The sequence below is a fragment of the Dendropsophus ebraccatus genome, chromosome 15 (assembly GCF_027789765.1).
Source record: "Dendropsophus ebraccatus isolate aDenEbr1 chromosome 15, aDenEbr1.pat, whole genome shotgun sequence".
NCBI classification, from domain to species: domain Eukaryota; kingdom Metazoa; phylum Chordata; class Amphibia; order Anura; family Hylidae; genus Dendropsophus; species Dendropsophus ebraccatus.
In genome coordinates, this window is record NC_091468.1 from 40,569,509 (window position 1) to 40,588,470 (window position 18,962).

Genomic DNA, 18,962 nt, shown 5'->3' on the forward strand with positions numbered 1-18,962 from the left:
ATACTTCTCCCCCCTGCTTCTCTCCTGTACTTCTCTCCACCATACTTCTCCCCCCTGCTTCTCTTCTGTGCTTCTCTCCCCCATGCTTCTCTCCTGTGCTTCTCTCCACCATACTTCTCTCTTGTGCTTCTCTCCACCATACTTCTCTCCTGTGCTTCTCTCCACCATACTTCTCCCCCCTGCTTCTCTCCTGTGCTTCTCTCCCCCATGCTTCTCTCCTGTGCTTCTCTCCACCATACTTCTCCCCCCTGCTTCTCTCCTGTGCTTCTCTCCACCATACTACTCCCCCCTGCTTCTCTCCTGTGCTTCTCTTCCCCATGCTTCTCTCCACCATACTTCTCCCCCCTGCTTCTCTCCTCTGCTTCTCTCCCCCATGCTTCTCTCCTGTGTTTCTCTCCACCATACTTCTCCCCCTGCTTCTTTCCTGTGCTTCTCTCCACCATACTTCTCCCTCCTGCTTCTCTCCTGTGCTTCTTTCCCCCATGCTTCTCTCCTGTGCTTCTCTCCACCATACTTCTCCCCCCTGCTTCTCTCCTGTGCTTCTCTCCACCATACTTCTCTCCTGTGCTTCTCTCCACCATACTTCTCCCCCCTGCCTCTCTCCTGTGCTTCTCTCCACCATACTTCTCTCCTGTGCTTCTCTCCACCATACTTCTCCCCCATGCTTCTCTCCTGTGCTTCTGTCCCCCATGCTTCTCTCCTGTGCTTCTCTCCACCATGCTTCTCTCCCCCATGCCTCTCTCCTGTGCTTCTCTCCACCATACTTCTCCCCCCTGCTTCTCTCCTGTGCTTCTCTCCCCCATGCTTCTCTCCTGTGCTTCTCTCCACCATACTTCTCCCCCCTGCATCTCTCCTGTGCTTCTCTCCCCCATGCTTCTCTCCTATGCTTCTCTCCACCATACTTCTCCCCCTGCTTCTCTCCTGTGCTTCTCTCCCCCCTGCTTCTCTCCTGTGCTTCTCTCCACCATACTTCTCCCCCCTGCTTCTCTCCTGTGCTTCTCTCCCCCATGCTTCTCTCCTGTGCTTCTCTCCACCATACTTTTCCCCCCTGCATTTCTCCTTTGCTACTCTCCCCCCTGCTTCTCTCCTGTACTTCTCTCCACCATACTTCTCCCCCCTGCTTCTCTCCTGTGCTCCCCCCCCCATGCTTCTCTCCTGTGCTTCTCTCCACCATACTTCTCCCCCATGCTTCTCTCCTGTGCTTCTCTCCCCCATGCTTCTCTCCTGTGCTTCTCTCCACCATACTTATAATCTGCCACTGATTGCTGCGCATTGCCGGGGAACAAAACACAGGGGCACCATAGTTTGGGGAACTTTCCCGAGGCACACCCGACCATGTGTCCTGGCACACTGGTTGAAAATCAATGCTCTAGGCCACGCTAATCTGACACAGTACTGCAAGTTTAAAAGTTGTCTTTTAAGAAAACTTCCGTGATTTATACAGAAATATACGGCCGGATCGTATACACATAGTATACGTTCCGGCTGGGATCTCTTGCGGCACCGCCAACAAATGATATGTCAGTTTTTTGCGGCCTCTATTCATTGAATAGCGGCCGCAGAAAACCCTGTCAGTGCACACTATGGAGCGAGTGGCTCCAGCTGCTCGCTCCATAGTTTGCAGTGGAGAGTTCTGATGCGGGCACGCACGTATGCACCCGCATCAGAACACTGCGGCCGAAAAGATCAGGTCACGGAACGGCTGTTCACTTACTAAGTCTGCACATAGTGTTATAATGGGAGCCTATGTAACTTCCGGCAATTCTGTACACCAGACGTTTCATAGGCTCCTATTATAATGCAGAGCATTTGTATTACATATTTATAGCAGGGAAGAAGGGGCTGAGCGCTTCTGCCGCTTCGTTCTAGCGATCTGCAGGGGTCTTAGCACTTTGACCCCGACCGATGCAAACCTCTGACATGCTGCTATGACATATCAGAAGTTTTGGTCAAATGATAGTTACACTTTAAAGACCCATGGCCTCTCCTGAATAGTCTATGTATGTATAAATATATATATATATATATATATATATATATATATAAAATAAGAAAGTCCTGCAGCACTCCTCAATGTATACGAAGGTGGGCGCCAAGCGGTCAGCACACGGGACCAATGGTGCGTAGTATATAAACAGGTAGAAAACCGCAGCACTCGAAATACAGTCAAAAAAGCGTGAAGTTTATTTATTTATGGAATAAACTTCACGCTTTTTTGACTGTATTTTGAGTGCTGCGGTTTTCTACCTGTTTATATATATATATATATATATATATATATATATATATATTCCCTATAATATAAATATGGGGTACTCTTTGCAGAGTTGGACATAGACACCAGAAAGACCTGAAGGCCCAGTGCACCCCATTAGCTGATTTGTCTAAAAAGCTTTTTTGCCAAACAAGTGCAATGCCATATTATACACAGTAATGGAAAAAAGAGAGTAAATGGTCACAGTTGCATACCTTAATAAGAAAATATGTGATAAATTTTATGAAGCTCCTTTGCTTCCTCACCCACCTCCCTAACTTATCATTTACTCAAAACAAAAACAGCTCAAGTCTACCTTGTTTTTGTAAGACAGACTACTAGCCTACTGATTGATTAGGTTACATGCTGCCTATTTAGGTCAGTAGAAAGGGGAAGGGGAAAGACGAGTAATTGGAAGTAGAATCAAACAGAGAGACTGAGAACAGTCTACAGGAGCTTACAGTAAGTAAGCTACTGTGCCTTATTCAGGGTGTAAAGTGTAACTATCATTTAAAAAAAAAAACCTCTGACATATCATAGTGACATATCAGAAGTGTGTATCAGTGGTGGTCCGACGATCGCTAGATTAAAAGGGCAGATGCTCAGCAGCGCACGCTCTGCTCCACCTTCTTTGCTAATACAAGTGCTCTGTGTTATAATAGGAGCCTAGGGAACTTCCAATATATGGAATTGCCAGAAGTTCTATATGTGCCAATTATAATTTCATAGACTGCTCGCTTTAGCAGTTATAGCGCAGATGAAGAGGCAGAGCATGTGCTGCTGAATGTGTCTTCCCCATATTCTGGGAATCAGTGGGGGTCTCAGCACCCAGACCTTCACCTTACACATATCTGATGTCTGACATGACTCTATGACATGTCAGAAGTTTTTTTTAAATGATAGTTACACTTTAAACTGATAAGAACTGCTGTATAATGTCCTCTATGCTGCTGCTGCTTCTTAGGGTGTGTAAAGAGTCATAGAACAGGAGAGCCTCCTCTTCTTTGTGTGTTCAGTGCATGTGAGACATCATATCAGCTAGCCTGCACCTACTAGTTCAGAGACAACAAAAAATTTAGTTATGCCAGTTACCGTTAGGTTTTAGAGTTGTATGACTCAGAACCCTGTAAAGATGTATTTTGAATTTGATATTAACTGTCACAACATTTTGGTCACGTTTTTTGTAACACTGAAATGTGGTGGTGGGTCCTTCTGCCTACCAGGCCTGTAAATGGTTCCATAGATTCAGGGACATAGCTAGGACTCATGGGGCCCAATAACAAGAAACTGTACAGGGGTCCTATGAATCCTTTACACCCCCCATCCTATACTCACATGACCTGGTGCATTCCCTCAGCATTCTGTTCTCCCTGACCCCCGGTGTACAAGTGACGTCACTAGTGCGCCGGAAATCTGGGAGAACGAACACAGAGGGACTGTGTTGGGTCATGTATGTACATCGGGAAGAGGGGACTCTGCTAGCAGGAGGTGCAAAGCTGCCTCCAACAAAAAGAGAATGGCGGACTTGGGTGTTGTGAGCCGTAGCTACCATGGAGGCAGACCACTCTTTGCCACAGTTGCGTTGTCTGCCTCCATGGTAGCTACGCAACTTCATAGATACACATTTAGTATATCTGTTCATAGCAGTTTTCCTGACAGGCCCTTACTAGCATTTTGTCAGTTATCGTGAGGGTGGGATCCGTATCTGAAGAAATCCTTAAAACCTGTTGTTAGAATTTCCATAAGGTTATAAAAGAAGAATAATATATAAAACCTTGTAATCCCCATGGTCAGCCTTCCCTCTTTATTAGGAAGATGTAATTGCAATGTTTTCTTTAACCATGTCTATGGCTCAAAGCAATCTCGCATTTTTATAGTTCTTTTTATAGTCGAAGGGGCATTACTATAAAGAAATTAATCTATATATATACCGTGTTATGCGATGGGAAGGAAATCTCACAGGACAATGTATTCAGTGTTAACTCAAACATATCCAAGTCTACAACCAGAGGCATAAAATCAAGGGCCAAACTTGTACCGGGGTTGTTGACTCCATTGGTCTCTTTTATGAACCAGGGTTCTGGTAATGTCTACACACCCTTCAGTTGTTGGCTTTTACTTGGGTTTGACAGAAAATTTCTTTGTATTCGTAAAATTTATATGGTTGTTAAAAGGGTCGCTAGAAGACTTACAGACCAGTGAGACCCCCTGATCCTTAGAACTACAACCAGTTTTTTTATTCTTCGCAGCCCTGCTTTCACCCATTAGTACTAGATCTCTGACTTATTCACGTAAATGGGATTGAGTTGCCGTTGTTGCACAACACTGGGTCAGAAGCAGCTCTGTGCGGAGAAGAAATCTGAAGTGTCTGCTATGTTTTCTAGAATTTCATTCCTTTGTTCTCGGGAACAGTGAGGTTCACGGAGGTCGGCCTCCACCGATCATTAAATAAGTATTAAGGTTTACAACACTAGTGAGGGTTTATATATAGAGTAAATATGTATTTAACATGTTACCAATACAAATAATAATAGCTGTATAGTATCCGCTATAGTATAATACCGTTACGTGACTGTCTCCATTTTATTTTTCAGCCCACATCTAAAATTCAACAATATCACTTTGGTATCAACCCATGGTCTGCCTGGAAATAGTAGTTGTGTGGATCAATCATTTCTTGCCAGCAGGTGAGTATAAATGCTTAGACGTGGAGAATGCTTTATCTATTTTATTTTAGTTTCTTAAAAACAAGTTGATAGAATGATGAATGTGTGTTTGCACATTTTTTTTTAGATGTTGTAGCTATTTTTTTTTTTACTTTCTGGAGGTGCACTTTTTGACTATATATACAAATTCGGGGCTTCTGTCAGAGTGGTACAGCCAGTATTGCTACACAGGGACAGAGACTCAGCTCTATGTCCTGAATCTTAATGACATTTACTACAGCTCTCCTAGCTTTTTAAAGGGGAAGTCCGACGAAATTTTTCTTCTTTCAAATCAGGTTGTTTTAGAAACTTACATAAATATGTTATTTACTTTTATTTAAAAATCTCAAGTCTTCAAGTGCTTATCAACTGCTGTATGACCTGCAAGAAGTAGTGTATTCTTTCCAGTCTGACACAGTGCTCTCTGTCACCTTTGTCCAACGCAGTAGCAAATCCCAATAGAACCCATTAACCCCTTATTAACCGCTGATGTGGATTTTTATGGCAGCCTTATTCTGATCCCAACGCCTTTTTAAGGTGGGATCAGAGTAGAAATCTGCAGCGCTCCTGCGTCAGCAGGAGTGGTGGCTTACCGATCTGGGTAGTTTAAAGGGGTTATCCAGCGCTACAAAAACATGGCCACTTTTGCACCACTTTTGTCTCCAGATTGGGTAGGGTTTTAAAACTCAGTTCCATTGAAGTAAATGGAGCCTAATTGCAAAACACACCTGAACTGGAGACAGAAGTGGTGCAAAAGTGACCATGTTTTTGTAGCGCTGGATAACCCCTTTAAATACTTGTCCCTTTACATTTTGATCCTCTCTGTATAAAAAAATAAAGGCATGTCCCTTGAGTGTAGAATAAAATTAAGTAACCAAGTATTCTGTGGATAAGTTCAGTGTGAATCATCAATAGGATGGGAAAATCAAGTGGTCTGAGCGAGGTTTGGTCATCGGTGCTAGAATAGCCTGGGTCAGGATTTCAAAGACTGCCAACCTTGTGGAATTTTCTTGTGCATGAGTGTCGAGACTGTATTATCCATGCCGCGATCCGTACTAGGAGATGTCCAATTTCTTCACGGTGTAGGTCGCAGTGGGGGTTGCGGCACGGATCGTGTGAATGGCTGCATTCCCTTGAATGGTTCCTAAAATAGAATGTTACGGGACTTGTGAATGCAGCCTTAGGCTATGTGCACACTTAGTATGAGATCAGCCATTCCGTGACCTGGCCGGGTCACTGAACGGCCGTTCTCAGAAAAGATCATCCCAGACGGTACTGCAGTACCGGCCAGATGATCTTTAGCGCAGCAGAGTTCTGATGCGGGCGCATCCGTGCGCGCCCGCATCAGAACTCCCTTCTGCACACTATGGTGCATGCGGCCGGAGCCGCTCGCTCCATAGTGTGCACTGACAGGGTTTTCTGCAGCCGCTATTCATTGACATGTCAGTTTTCTATGGCGCCGCTAGGGATCCCGGCCGGAGTGTATACCATGTGTATACACTCCGGACGGGATTCCCTCGGCCTGCAGCACAACGTAATCTCCGTACCAATCACGGCCGTTGCAACAACGGCCGTGATGAGTACGGAACTTACGTTGTGTGGACATGGCCTTATAGTAGGAATACAATTTGTATTAAATTTGCAGAAGCATGGTAGACTTCAAAAATAAGAACGTCCAAACTTTTCCTTATTGTCTGTCAGAGTTTTCCGTACTTTGACTATATCCTGTATTTCGTATTTATCTTGGTGAGCTGTAATATTTGTCTCAGTAAAAACCCAGAAGATCCAGAAGGTATTAGACGCAACGCTGGCTGTCTCCACTGTTGAGGTATTGGCCGTGGCTATAAAGTACTGTTTTGTCTCATGGATGTCAGCTATTCAACAGAGTGCTGAATTATAAATTATCTCTTGCTATAGGCTTTTGGAAAGCTCACTGCAAGACAACAGCCTTAAACCACTAGAGGCTCTCCACCGACTCACCAGATGTCTAATTAATGCCTGCTGTCAGCTGCTAAAATGTCACTTACCGCTTTTTTTTTTTTCTTTTTCCAGCCACTGTTATAATGATAAAGATTATGCACTGATGTCACTTCGATCCTGGGTTAATGTTGTGGTTGGTAAAATGACTGGCATAGACCGAGCTGCCAAGTTTGTGATTGTTTCCAATGATAGAAAAGTACCATATGACCATCTAATTCTTTGCACTGGGCAGCAGTACCAGGTAAGCGATTGATTGGATTCTGCTGATGCACTCGGCTAATCTGCAAATGTATTTCATTTCTAAACATTTGTCTGTGTAATAAAACTTAGCCTTTCACATTTTGCATTATAGCTCGTAAACGCCTAATTGTTTGCCTTCAGATGTATTCTCTTTCACAATTTGCAGCCGAAAAGAATGGCTGGGGTGGGTGGATGCCAGTTTATTATCTGGTGCCAGGAATTCTGCTCTATTCAGAATTGCCTGTGATGTGCTGTTTACTTGTTATATACCCTGATGTCTAGTGGTGACTATTTACATATGTTTGGCTTCGGCTTTAAACGTTAGCCTCTTGGTGTGTACTTCATGCCATAACAAATACGGCATTATTAAGTAATAAAGAAGAATAAAATAATACATATAGTTATTTAGGCTTTTTGAGGCTTTTTGAAGAGTATTAGAAACCAATAGACATGAGGGCTTGTCCGAACCCGATCATGTGGCATTTGATTACCGGTGGGTGAAGAAGTTAGACGCAGCCCTAAGGCTGCCTGGAAAACATGGATCCAGCCATAGGCTGGGTTTACACTACGTAAGACACCGGCCTTTCTGTGACACAGATGAACATTCCTATGTGCCCGCATCCCGATTACCCATAGCCGACAATGTAATGTGCGTCCGATGCCACACTCTCCATTGTGTGAACTGTCAATGAATAGTGGTCGCACAAAACTGACAAGTCAGCTTTCACTGCGGCCGATTGGATTCCCGGCCGGAGCGTATTCTATGTGTTTACACTCTGGTTAGGATTCCATTGCCTTCAGTGTAATGTAAATTTTCTAAAAATCACGTCCGCTGTTGCAATTGGCAACAATAGCCTTGATTAATTGAAAATTTACGTTGTGTGAACAAAGCCATAGGCTGTAGGGCCATAAATCTTTGCGCCCTCTTACCAGTTTTCCACTTCTTAAAGGGAATCTGTCAGTAGGTTTATGCAGCCTTAAATGAAGGCAGCATCATTTAGTGACAGAAATACTGAACAAAACATTGTATTACTTATATCATCTTGTGCCGCTGTTCTCCTAATATGCAGGAGAATAGGATTCTTGCCACACCCCTCCCCCGCCCTCCAGTTGCTGATTACTGTCAATCAACAGCTGGTGGGCGGAGTTTTCTGCTTCTCATGAATAATGAGGACTACTGGGCTCATGCACATCATGGAGAGGACTACTTATTTTCCATGTTATTCAGGAGGATAGCTCTGGATCAGCTGCACAGAACAATGTAAGTGATACGTCATTCTGTTCAGCTTCTTTGTCACAAGCATATGCTACCCTGAGATAGGATGATAAAGTCTCTTTAGGTACATCCTTCTATGTAGGGTTGGTGCCCAGGCCACCATTGAAATTTCTCTGTGGCCTTGGGATACAGCACAAGCCTCATAATCCCCCCGATCTTTTTGTTATTTAAGCCAGCCCAAAATATGCAGTGGAGGCCTTGGCTTCCCAGGATGGTAGGTTGAAAAAAATCCTCAAAATGTTCAGTTGGGCGCATTGGGAATATGTGGGTACAAGGTTTTATATACAGAATGTGGCACCAGGATAGGAAATGATTGCGTTGGGGATGAAGGAGACCTGCTAGGATTGTTTACTTGGCACAGCCACACCTCCATGCCCAATAATTGTTCTCCATGTCATGCCCTTTAAGGCAAAAATACTCATTGTTACAGAACAACTATATAAAGAGAATTCCAGTTTTCCTCAAAGGGCTTCATCACATTGTTTCATCTGCTGATTGGCCTTGGTGACACTTTCGGATTAGACAGGTAAGCATAATACATAAAAAAACAACATATTTTACAAAAAAGAAAAAAAGATTGCAGGTATAGCTGGTGTGGCAGATTGAATAAACACTGATAGGGTTTTCTAGCAACCAAAGTTGCTTAAACAGTATTTTTGATAGCACATATCCAGCTTATTGACCCATTATGTTTGTTTACAGTAGGCTTTTACTGCCTACAGACATCTGGACTTTTGTGGAGAAGGAACGGCAGGCATGTTTTCCACATAATCTAACATAAATAATTGCATAACAACATGTCCAGTCACAGAGCTACCAGTATATCTCCGGATTGTTGTTTTTGCTTCGGCTTTTGTTATGTTGCTCCTAAGTTGACTTAATGCATAGCTATGAATGCAAGCCTTGTATCCGCTTGTTACACATTAGATGCCCCAACAGTCCCTGAAATCAGCGCTAATATCACCACCGCGTATAGCAACAGAAAACATATTACATTCTGTTTTCCATCTTCCCATGTTCTCTCGATTTGGTATTGATCTCACATAGATACGTTTTTATTGTTTTTCTTTTCTGGACATTTTACTAAATCAGTTTTCTAAGTTTTTTATTTTCCACTAAAAATTATTTTGATTTTTCGAGTTTAAAAAAGAAACAACAGCCGATGATTATTTTTACTAGCATGGAAAGTGGAATTCAACCAAATCCCCAATCTCTCTTCTCATTATTACTACTACTTAATAGTTACATGATGTCACATAACTCCTTGTTCTATTTTCTAGTACAAACTACTGTTGAATTTTCAGTTTCTTAGTCCACCTTCCATGTTGTTCTCTCTAGCTTTTCTATCTGGAACATTCTTGTTTAATCGCTTAATGCTAGAGAAGAAGTTGTTGGAATCAAATAAAACTTCATACATGGGAATGTAATGATGGAAAGAAGAAACAGCACTGTGATACTAATGACTAGGTGAAAGCTTACGGCCTCATTCACACATTGGTTATGTTCAGCGGCGTAGCTAATGTCTCCTGGGCCCTGGTGCGAGAGATCAATGTGGCCCCCCCCCCTTCACGACCAAGTAATGCTATTGGTGTGTGTGTATATATATATATATATATATATATATATATATATATACATATATATATATATATATATATATATATATATATATATATATATATATATATATACACACACATACACCAAGACAGATATTACCAATAACACCAGCATAAAGGAAGAGAAAATATTATCACCATACATATTACCACCATACATATTACCACCATACTGTAACTGACCAAATCCTGTACACTGAGACCAATATTACCAGTATATTGGAAGGAAATATTACCGCACAACCACTACCATCACCACCATATTGTTACTGACCAAATCCTGTAAACTAAGACCAATAAAAAACACAGTACCAGATAACAAGTAACAAATAATTCCACCACATACTGACTAACACCGCCACATACTGACTAACACCACCGCTGCTACTGACTAACACCACCACATACTGACTAACACTACCACATACTGACTAATACCACCACATACTGACTAACACCACCGCTGCTACTGAATAACATCCATTGTACACAGATCACTCACCTCATCCAGTCATATAGATGCTGACGCAGCTGTACACAGGTTCTATACTCCATATACATTACAGCGCAGTTGTATCAGGTTACTCACAGGGGACGTCTTCTCTGATCAGAGTTCTTCCTTTTTCATCTTCTTCTCCATCTGTCCTGGGCCGTTATGAGAACTTCTCCGAGCCACGAACCCACAGAATCTGCCAGAGAAACATATTAGGCTCCTCACTCTGACACCATCCTCATCTCTATACACACTGCACATCTGTATTGGCCCCTGTACGCCCTCATTTAGTAGGTAGGCTGGCTGTATGTGATGCCCCTTATAGTATATGCCCGCCACTGTGCAGCCTCCTTATAGATGCCCCCCCATGTTGCCCCCCTTTTAGATGGCCCCCTCTCCTGCTATGTTGCCCCCCTTATAGATAGCCCCCTCTCCCCCCCTTATAGATGCCCCCCTTATAGATGGCCCCTCCCCTTATAAATGGCCCCCTCTTTGCCCCCCCTTATAGATAGCCCCCTCTCCCCCCCTAATAGATGGCCCCCTCCCCTCCCCTTATAGATGGCCCTCTCTCCCCCTCCCTCCTATCGATGGCCCCCTCTCTCCCAACCCTCTATAGATGGCCCTCTTTCCCCCTCCCTCCTATCAATGGCCCCCTCTCTACTCCCCTCCTTATAGATGGCCCCCTCTCTCCTTTCCTCCTATAGATGGCCCCCCTCAACCCCCCCTCCTCCTATAGATGGCCCCCCTCAATCCCCCCTCCTCCTATAGATGGCCCCCCTCCTATAGATGGACCCCTCAAACCCCCCCTCCTATAGATGGCCCCCTCAACCCCTCTCCTCCTATAGACGGCCCCCTCAAACCCCCCTTCTCCTATAGATGGCCCCCTCAACCCCCCTTCTCCTATAGATGGCCCCCCTCAAACCCCCCTCCTCCTATAGATGGCCCCCCTTAAACCCCCCTCCTCCTATAGATGGCCCCCCTCAAACCCCCCTTCTCCTATAGATGGCCCCCCTCAAACCCCCCTCCTCCTATAGATGGCCCCCCTCAAACCCCCCTCCTCCTATAGATTGGCCCCCTCAAACCCCCTCTCCTCCTATAGATGCCCCCTCAAATCCCCCCCCCCCCCTCCTCCTATAGATGGCCCCTGCAGGCAAATTAAAAGAAAAACTCTGTCTGCCCCTGGCTGATGCGCGGCTGTCGGGGGTGTTGCGTCCTGTCCCCGGCAGCGCGCGCATCATAGAGTTCCCTGTGGCTGTGACTTCCTGCACAGGGAGCGCACGTTAGAGACGCTCCCTGTGCAGGAAGCCACAGGGAACTCTATGATGCGCGCGCTGCCGGGGATAGGACGCGACACCCCCGACAGCCGTGCGTCAGCCAGGGGCTGACGGAGTCGGCCTCTTGTGACCGCAAGCAAAATAATGCTGATGGGGGGGCCTAGGGGGCCCTACGGGTGGCGGGTCGGGTCGCAGCTGCGACCTCTGCGACCCTGGTAGTTACGCCACTGGTTATGTTCACACAACTTATTTTCAGCTCAGTTTAAAATGATGTCCGTCATATTGAGGCTAAAATGACGGACGTCATTTAGCTGTCTTGCCTCCCGTCAGTGCAATGGGCTAACTATTTGCACTTTGGGTGTATCCATTAAATTTAATAGTAAAAATGGTGAAAAAAGAAAAACTGTGTGTAAACAACTAAAAAATAAGTCCACTGTTTGCAATAGATGTCCATAAATAATTGTCATGATCATTATTTTGATGTCCGCGCAGATAACGTCCATCATTTTATACATTGTGTGCATTGGACGTCTGTCATCCCACTAACTTAAGTGCATTGCATTAAAGTCAATTAAATCGCGGCAATACTGGACATCTTTTTAAATAGAAAAGGTGGACGCCTTTTCTCTTTTTTTGACGTTGTGTGAACATAGCGATACAGTGATTTTACAGCTAGAAAATGGGTCCACAATTTTTACTCTGTGATCTGTAAAAAATGGTCCATAATTGCATCAGTAGTGCACGTACATCCACAAAAATGTTGAAATGGTAAAAAATGTTACTAGTTTTCTTTAGATTTGATCCATGTTTTTCACGGACGTCACAGATTCGACTTCTGTGAACAACACTGATCCCATAGACTTCTATTGGTTAATCACCATCTGCGCTATTAGATGTCCATTACATTTTTTTATGGAACAGATTGTGAATCTATGAAAAAGCGGAATGTGTGAAAAGCACAATAGCAATCAATGGGCAATAAATTCCCACGTCCACACTTAAGCCCCTATTCCACGGGTCGTTTAAAGGAGCAATATCGTTCGTATTCGGCCGATATCGGCCGCTACGAATGATAATCGTCCCGTGGAATAGAGTGCAACGATCAGCCGACATCGTTCATGTCGGCTGATCGTTGCAGTCGCTTGTTTTTCAACATGTTGAAAAACAAGCGACTGATATAGCAGCGATCTGCTGTCGTCGCTCCGTTGAATAGGAGCATCGGCAGCAGACGCTGCTATATCCTATGGGCTGCCCGGACGATCAGCGATCCCCCGCGCAGCCCCCCCGCAGCTCCCCGCCGCCCCCTCCCGCACTCACCCGCTCGCTGCAGCCGCGTTGAATAGCGGCGGCATCGAGCGGGGAACGAGTTGCAAACGAGCGCTAATAGCGCTCGTTTGCTCCTCCAAACGACTTGTGGAATAGGGGCATTATTCACATGTCCTGCAAAGTTTAACAATCAAGGACAACTTTGTTGGATATGTGAATAGGGACTATGCCCCTATTCCACAAGTCGTTTGGAGGAGCAAACTTGAGCGCTATTAGCGCTCGTTTGCTCCTCGTTCCCCGTTCGCTGCCGCCGCTATTCAACGCGGCTGCAGCGAGCGGGTGAGTGCGGGAGGGGCTGCTCGGAGGATCGCTGATCGTCCGGGCAGCCCATAGGATATAGCAGCATCTGCTGCCGACGCTATTATTCAACGGAGCGACGGCAGCAGATCGCTGCTATATCGGTCGCTTGTTTTTCAACATGTTGAAAAACAAGCGACTGCAACGATCAGCCGACATGAACGATGTTGGCTGATCGTTGCACTCTATTCCACGGGACGAATATCGTTCGTAGCGGCCGATATCGGCCAAATACGAACGATATTGCTCCTTTAAACGACCCGTGGAATAGGGGCTTAAAAAACCAACTTCTAAAGTCACAAAACCACTTCCAAATTGGTTGCACTCCAGTCTGTGTTTATTCTCCAAACATAAGAAACGGTGTCACTGTCATGGTTTGCACCCACAATGCAGGTGATATGGATAAACCCACTGTAGCATGAATACAGACCAATTTATGGCTTCTCTCTATGCCGTCTCTCTATGTTGTGGTTCATGCCAAGAACCACATGTTATACAAGGATACTTATATGCCCACTTCATGACTCACCAGCTAAATGAACCCACCACATATCACACTTAGGGGAGACCTTACAGCAGTCCTTACTATCCGTCTATGGGATGCTACACCGTCACACATCAGAATTGGGAGGGGTGTTTAGAAAATTAAACATCTCCAGATGTTTAAATCCACATAAATCCAAATAAAATCCACATCACATCCACAACGCCATACATAGGTCTGACCATTACTGGATCCCAAACAAAACCTGGACTTATTGCTAAGGATGATATAGTTCCAGTCCATAGTAGTCCATGTTTCTCTTTAACGACACCACAGCAAGCAAGGACGACGGGAGCTGTCTGTCAATGGCAGGACATGTAATGGGTTCTGTAACAACAAATTACCTTCTGATAAGCTCCTGGAATAGCAGAGACACAGGTGTGTAATGAAGGTACCACCTATGTCTGGATGGTGGACAAGGAAATTGTGTGAGCTTCTTCTGCTTGTCTGGTTGCCTCATCTAGAAGCCTGTTCACCCTGTGTTCATTCCTTCACATAACCACTGCTCCTTACACCAGAGTAGCCTAGAAGTTTGTTAAAAAAAGTCATCTTACTTCTCACGGTCCAAATGATGTGTCCTCCTCTTAAAGTCTTTCTGGCAAAATGGCATTATAGAGACATGGCTAGCAGTGAATGAGCTCTCACCAGGTGGTATACCACCCAAAAGTAGCCGCTAAGCAGGGGAAGCTCTTGTGACAAGACCTAGTGTTGATTCAGACCTGTAATCATTTACAGTATATATCTGCTTGAAGCATAACTGCATGTCATGTCTTGAAGCAATCTTATATCAGTGTGCATAATGAGTATATATCAGTAAGTGAGGATGTTACAGCAGGATACACCACACAGGGAGAGACAGTAGGCAATGTTATCTAAGTATAAAGTCTTATGCATGGAACATGCAGACAGATGCATTATACATCTGTAATACTCGGCTTGCTATAGCACTATTTTATTCCCTCTTCCCGTGTACTACATTATATGTAAATTTAGCAGACAAGTGCTCCTAAGGATGTAGCCCATGGCAAGCTCTCTCCAATGTAAGAATGGCCTGTGGTACAGTGTGCTTAAAGGGAAACTATGGGCAGGTTAGATGAATCTAACCTGGTGATAGCTCCCTATTGCATATGGGGTGCTGAGGATGAAGGTATGTCTCTTACTTTAATCCTTTGGGCCATTTCTTTGCAATTTTAATGTCGTCCTCTGTTCTGTAAGGCCGACTGGAGCACTGTCACACCACAGGTCGGCCCGCTCCACTCATGAAGGGATGGGGCAGTGTTTCAAATGGCCTTACTGGACAGAGGACTATAATAAAACTGCACAGGAAATGGCGCAGAGGATGAAGATAAGAGACATACCTTCATCCTCGGCTCCTGATAGTTCCCCTTTAAATTTTATTAGTACCACATGACATGATATAATATGCGAGTAATATGGAAACATTGCTCCTAGGGGAGAAAATGGTTTCACAGAGGCACAGGATCTGGACATGGGTGGTGCTGTAAAGGGCATGTGCTCGGCTTTTTCATGTGTATGAGCCCTAATTCATTTTGTAGGCAGGAGGTTTTCAAACAAGGTAGAAACCATATTACACTAAAACCTAAGCAGAGAGATGGTGGTCACCGTGTTCCACGTGGGCTAATGCTATGCCACAGTCTCCAGTTAAGTGCATATTTAATAAAAACCAGTCCTTGTGGTGACCACAACTTTATGAATCAACCTCTGCAGCGGCTGTCCTGCACACTGTAGACTGAAATGTATGCTGGCCCCCAAGCTAGTGTAAATGCTGTGGTTTTAGGTTTGCCCCTACTTTCTGGTTTTCTATGCGCTCGTGAGTAAACTAGCTGTTTTGCTGTCTCTGATACACTGAAGAGGAGTATCCTGTATATTTACAGCATAACTGAGCAACATATAGCACTGTTAAGCAAGTTAAGCTGTCATGTCAGCAGTAGGGTGCTTTAACCACTCTCCCATCCTCTTCCTCTATTCCCTCTCCTTGGACGGATATAACCTGATGTCTCAATGAGTTAAAGGAGAATTTACACCAAAGTTAGAAATCTCAGGCAGGCAGAGGGGTGTGGGAACATGATAAAGAAAGCATACTTACCCATGCCTGTGCCCCCACAGCGCTGACTTACCGGTTCCTGCCAGCCGCTGGTTTCCTGCAGCTCTTCCAGCTGTAACATTGCCTATCCTGTTGATGGACTGCTCATTCAGCCAATCAGTGGTTGGGATGGGACATCACTGCAGTCACCGACTGGCTGATGGGGCAATCCCAGCTGAAGGGGCTGGGTATGTGATGTACCCGGTTGTTGACCGAGAATGACAGCGGCGGGTGAGAGTGGCACTATGGGGGGCACAGGGATGGTAAGTATACTTTAGGTTCCCACACACCCCTGCCTGAAATTTTTAACTTTGGTGGGACTTCTCCTTTAATCTGTCTAAAGATTGACCTAATGAATTTTTTCATAGTGAATGACAAGTTTAGGAAGTAAAATTTTAAAGTCTACGGACACCATTAAAAATCATTTGCAATCTATTCTTGCTTTATACTTATGATGTTACAAAAACTATTTCTTCAAAGATCTTTATTAAAAATGTGCTTTCCTTTGCTTCTACAGTCTCTACAGCTTGCTGCATGAGCTCTGTTTTTCTCAATACTTGTACTCAGCCATTGTAATTATTCCCAGCAGACTGCCTTGTATCTTCTCTTCCCATCCTGTGGAAGTTCCCCTTTAGGGTTTCTCACCCCCTTGGCTCCTCTCTGAGCTGGTGTGTCACTCTGCCCCTGCAGAAAGCCCCTGAGAATCTGATTAATTTATTTTATCTTTATCTGTAATGCTGCTTAAAGTGACTCCGTACCCACAATCTGACCTCCCAAACCACTTGTACTTTCAGATAGCTGCTTTTAATCCAAGATCTGTCCTGCTGTCCGTTCGGCAAGTGATGCAGTTATTGTCCTAAAAAATACTTTTTAAACTTGAAGCCTGTGCCAAATTGTTAAGGACCTGGATTGTTAAGGACCTGTGCAATGTTCAGCATGGAGAAAATGTTTCAGTGGCAAAGTGGTGGTGCAAAGTTAGGGCACAGATACTCCCATTTGGCACGGGGCTTCAAGTTTAAAAGTATTTTTTTAGGACAATAACTGCATCACCTGCCAAACGGACCACAGGACAGATCTTGGATTAAAAGCAGCTATCTGAATGTACAAGTGGTTTGGGGGGAGTCAGATTGTGGGTACAGAGTTGCTTTAATAATAGGAACTTTTTGCTAAAGACTATTTTAAAAGTTGCTTCATTTTGCATAAAAAATAAAAATAAAAAAATCAGCAAGGTGTCCATAGCCATGGTCTTCTAGGGAAATAATAAATGCTCTACAAACAAGACATTTTTCCCAGTGGTGTTTTTATTCACTTTTGTTAGGCTGGGCTCACACTACGTTTTTGCAGTCTGTTTTTGCAATCCGTTTTTGGCAAAAAATGAATGAAAAGCTGATGTATTTGTGTGCATCAGTTTTGATCAGTTTTTCTTATAATGGAAGTCAATGAAAAAATGGATCCGTTTTTTTTTTAACACACAAAAACGTAGTCAACCTATTTTTTGTGTCTTTTAAAAAAAAACTGATTCGTTTTATTTTTTAATGGAGGTCAGAGGAAAAAACGGATCAAAATGGATGCACACAAATGCATCAGTTTTTTTTCATCCGTTTTTCATCTTTTTTTGCAAAAAAAACAGATTGCAGAAACATAATCTGAACCCAGCCTTTGGTTAGGTTTTGTTGTGCGTTTTTTCCTGTTTTTATTTTATTTGTTATTGTTTTTTTTTTAAATACAGCATGCTCTTAGGAGTACAATTTTTCAGGCTGTTGGTGGCATTTGCCCCATTAATACGTCTGTGTTTGTTGTTTTTCACATTGCAAATTGTGATTTAACGAAGAATCATAAAATTACATAATCTATGAATTAGATGATTTGTTATGGGAAAATGCCACAGAAAAACACCAAAAAACAATGCAGGTGATGAATCTGTGATCTGTTACAGCTGATAATGAATGTTACCTCCTCTGTCTCTGAAGAGGCAATTACTTTGCAGTCAGCTTGCATTATTTCAATTAAATTACATTCTACGTTTAATCCATTGTGTATTTCTCATTTTTATATTTCCATTGTGGCTTTATATAATTGTATATCTTTTTAGTTTTTCATTTATTGAGCTACTTGTTTTAAATATCCAAATTGAATGGTAAAGACAAACAAAAGTATGAGTTTTGCCCCTACTCCTGCTTCCCGGATAAGAGGGCTGCAATGATACGTATTCATAAGGAGAGGGGTGGATCGTGCACTTTCTTAGTTGTTGGGCGAATTCATAGTTCAGCTGTAAATGGGAAATCAATAAGGGGGTCCACTGGCTATGATTGACAGATTTGTATGTAGGGAGAGATCTTTCAATCAGAGCTGGGTACCTCTGCAGTGACTTGGAGCCCTGTCCCTGACTAAAGTAAAGTGCCACAGCTTGTCAGAGTAAGGCTGCATTCACACGTCCCGTAAAATTGTCCATGGTCGCAAATCCGCGACCACTGACAATTTTAGGGACCATCGATGTCAATGCAGCCATTCACATGATCCATGCCGCTACCTGCACCATGAAAAAATAAGACATGTCCTAGTGCGGAACGCGACACGGATTACACCGCCGCCCGATCAGCTCATAAGCGAGCAAACACAGCCAATAAGCGAGCAAACACTTGCTGCCTGTGGTTTGGGTGGCATGAAATTAGTGACAAGATCCCTTTAAGTTTGTATTTAAAGTGTCACTGTTATAACTTTCAAAATCTAAAGTTATAACTTTCAAAATCTAAATCAACAGGTGATGTGAAATAAAGGAAGTTTCCAATTTGCAATATTTTTTATTTTTTAGTTGTCATGCTTTAAAACAAAGCTATACTTACTCTTATC

At 43.7% G+C, this 18,962-nt stretch overlaps 1 protein-coding gene across 2 annotated transcripts in view; it reads left to right on the top strand.

Annotated features, from left to right (window-relative positions):
• CFAP61 (cilia and flagella associated protein 61) overlaps nucleotides 1–18,962 on the top strand; it is a 210,914-nt gene that overhangs the window by 108,560 nt on the left and 83,392 nt on the right. For both annotated transcript variants that reach the window (XM_069954188.1, XM_069954187.1), the window contains exons 19-20: nucleotides 4,849–4,941; nucleotides 7,012–7,180. In XM_069954188.1, coding sequence (XP_069810289.1) covers nucleotides 4,849–4,941; nucleotides 7,012–7,180 — 262 coding nt within the window. The remainder of the gene's footprint in view (nucleotides 1–4,848; nucleotides 4,942–7,011; nucleotides 7,181–18,962) is intronic.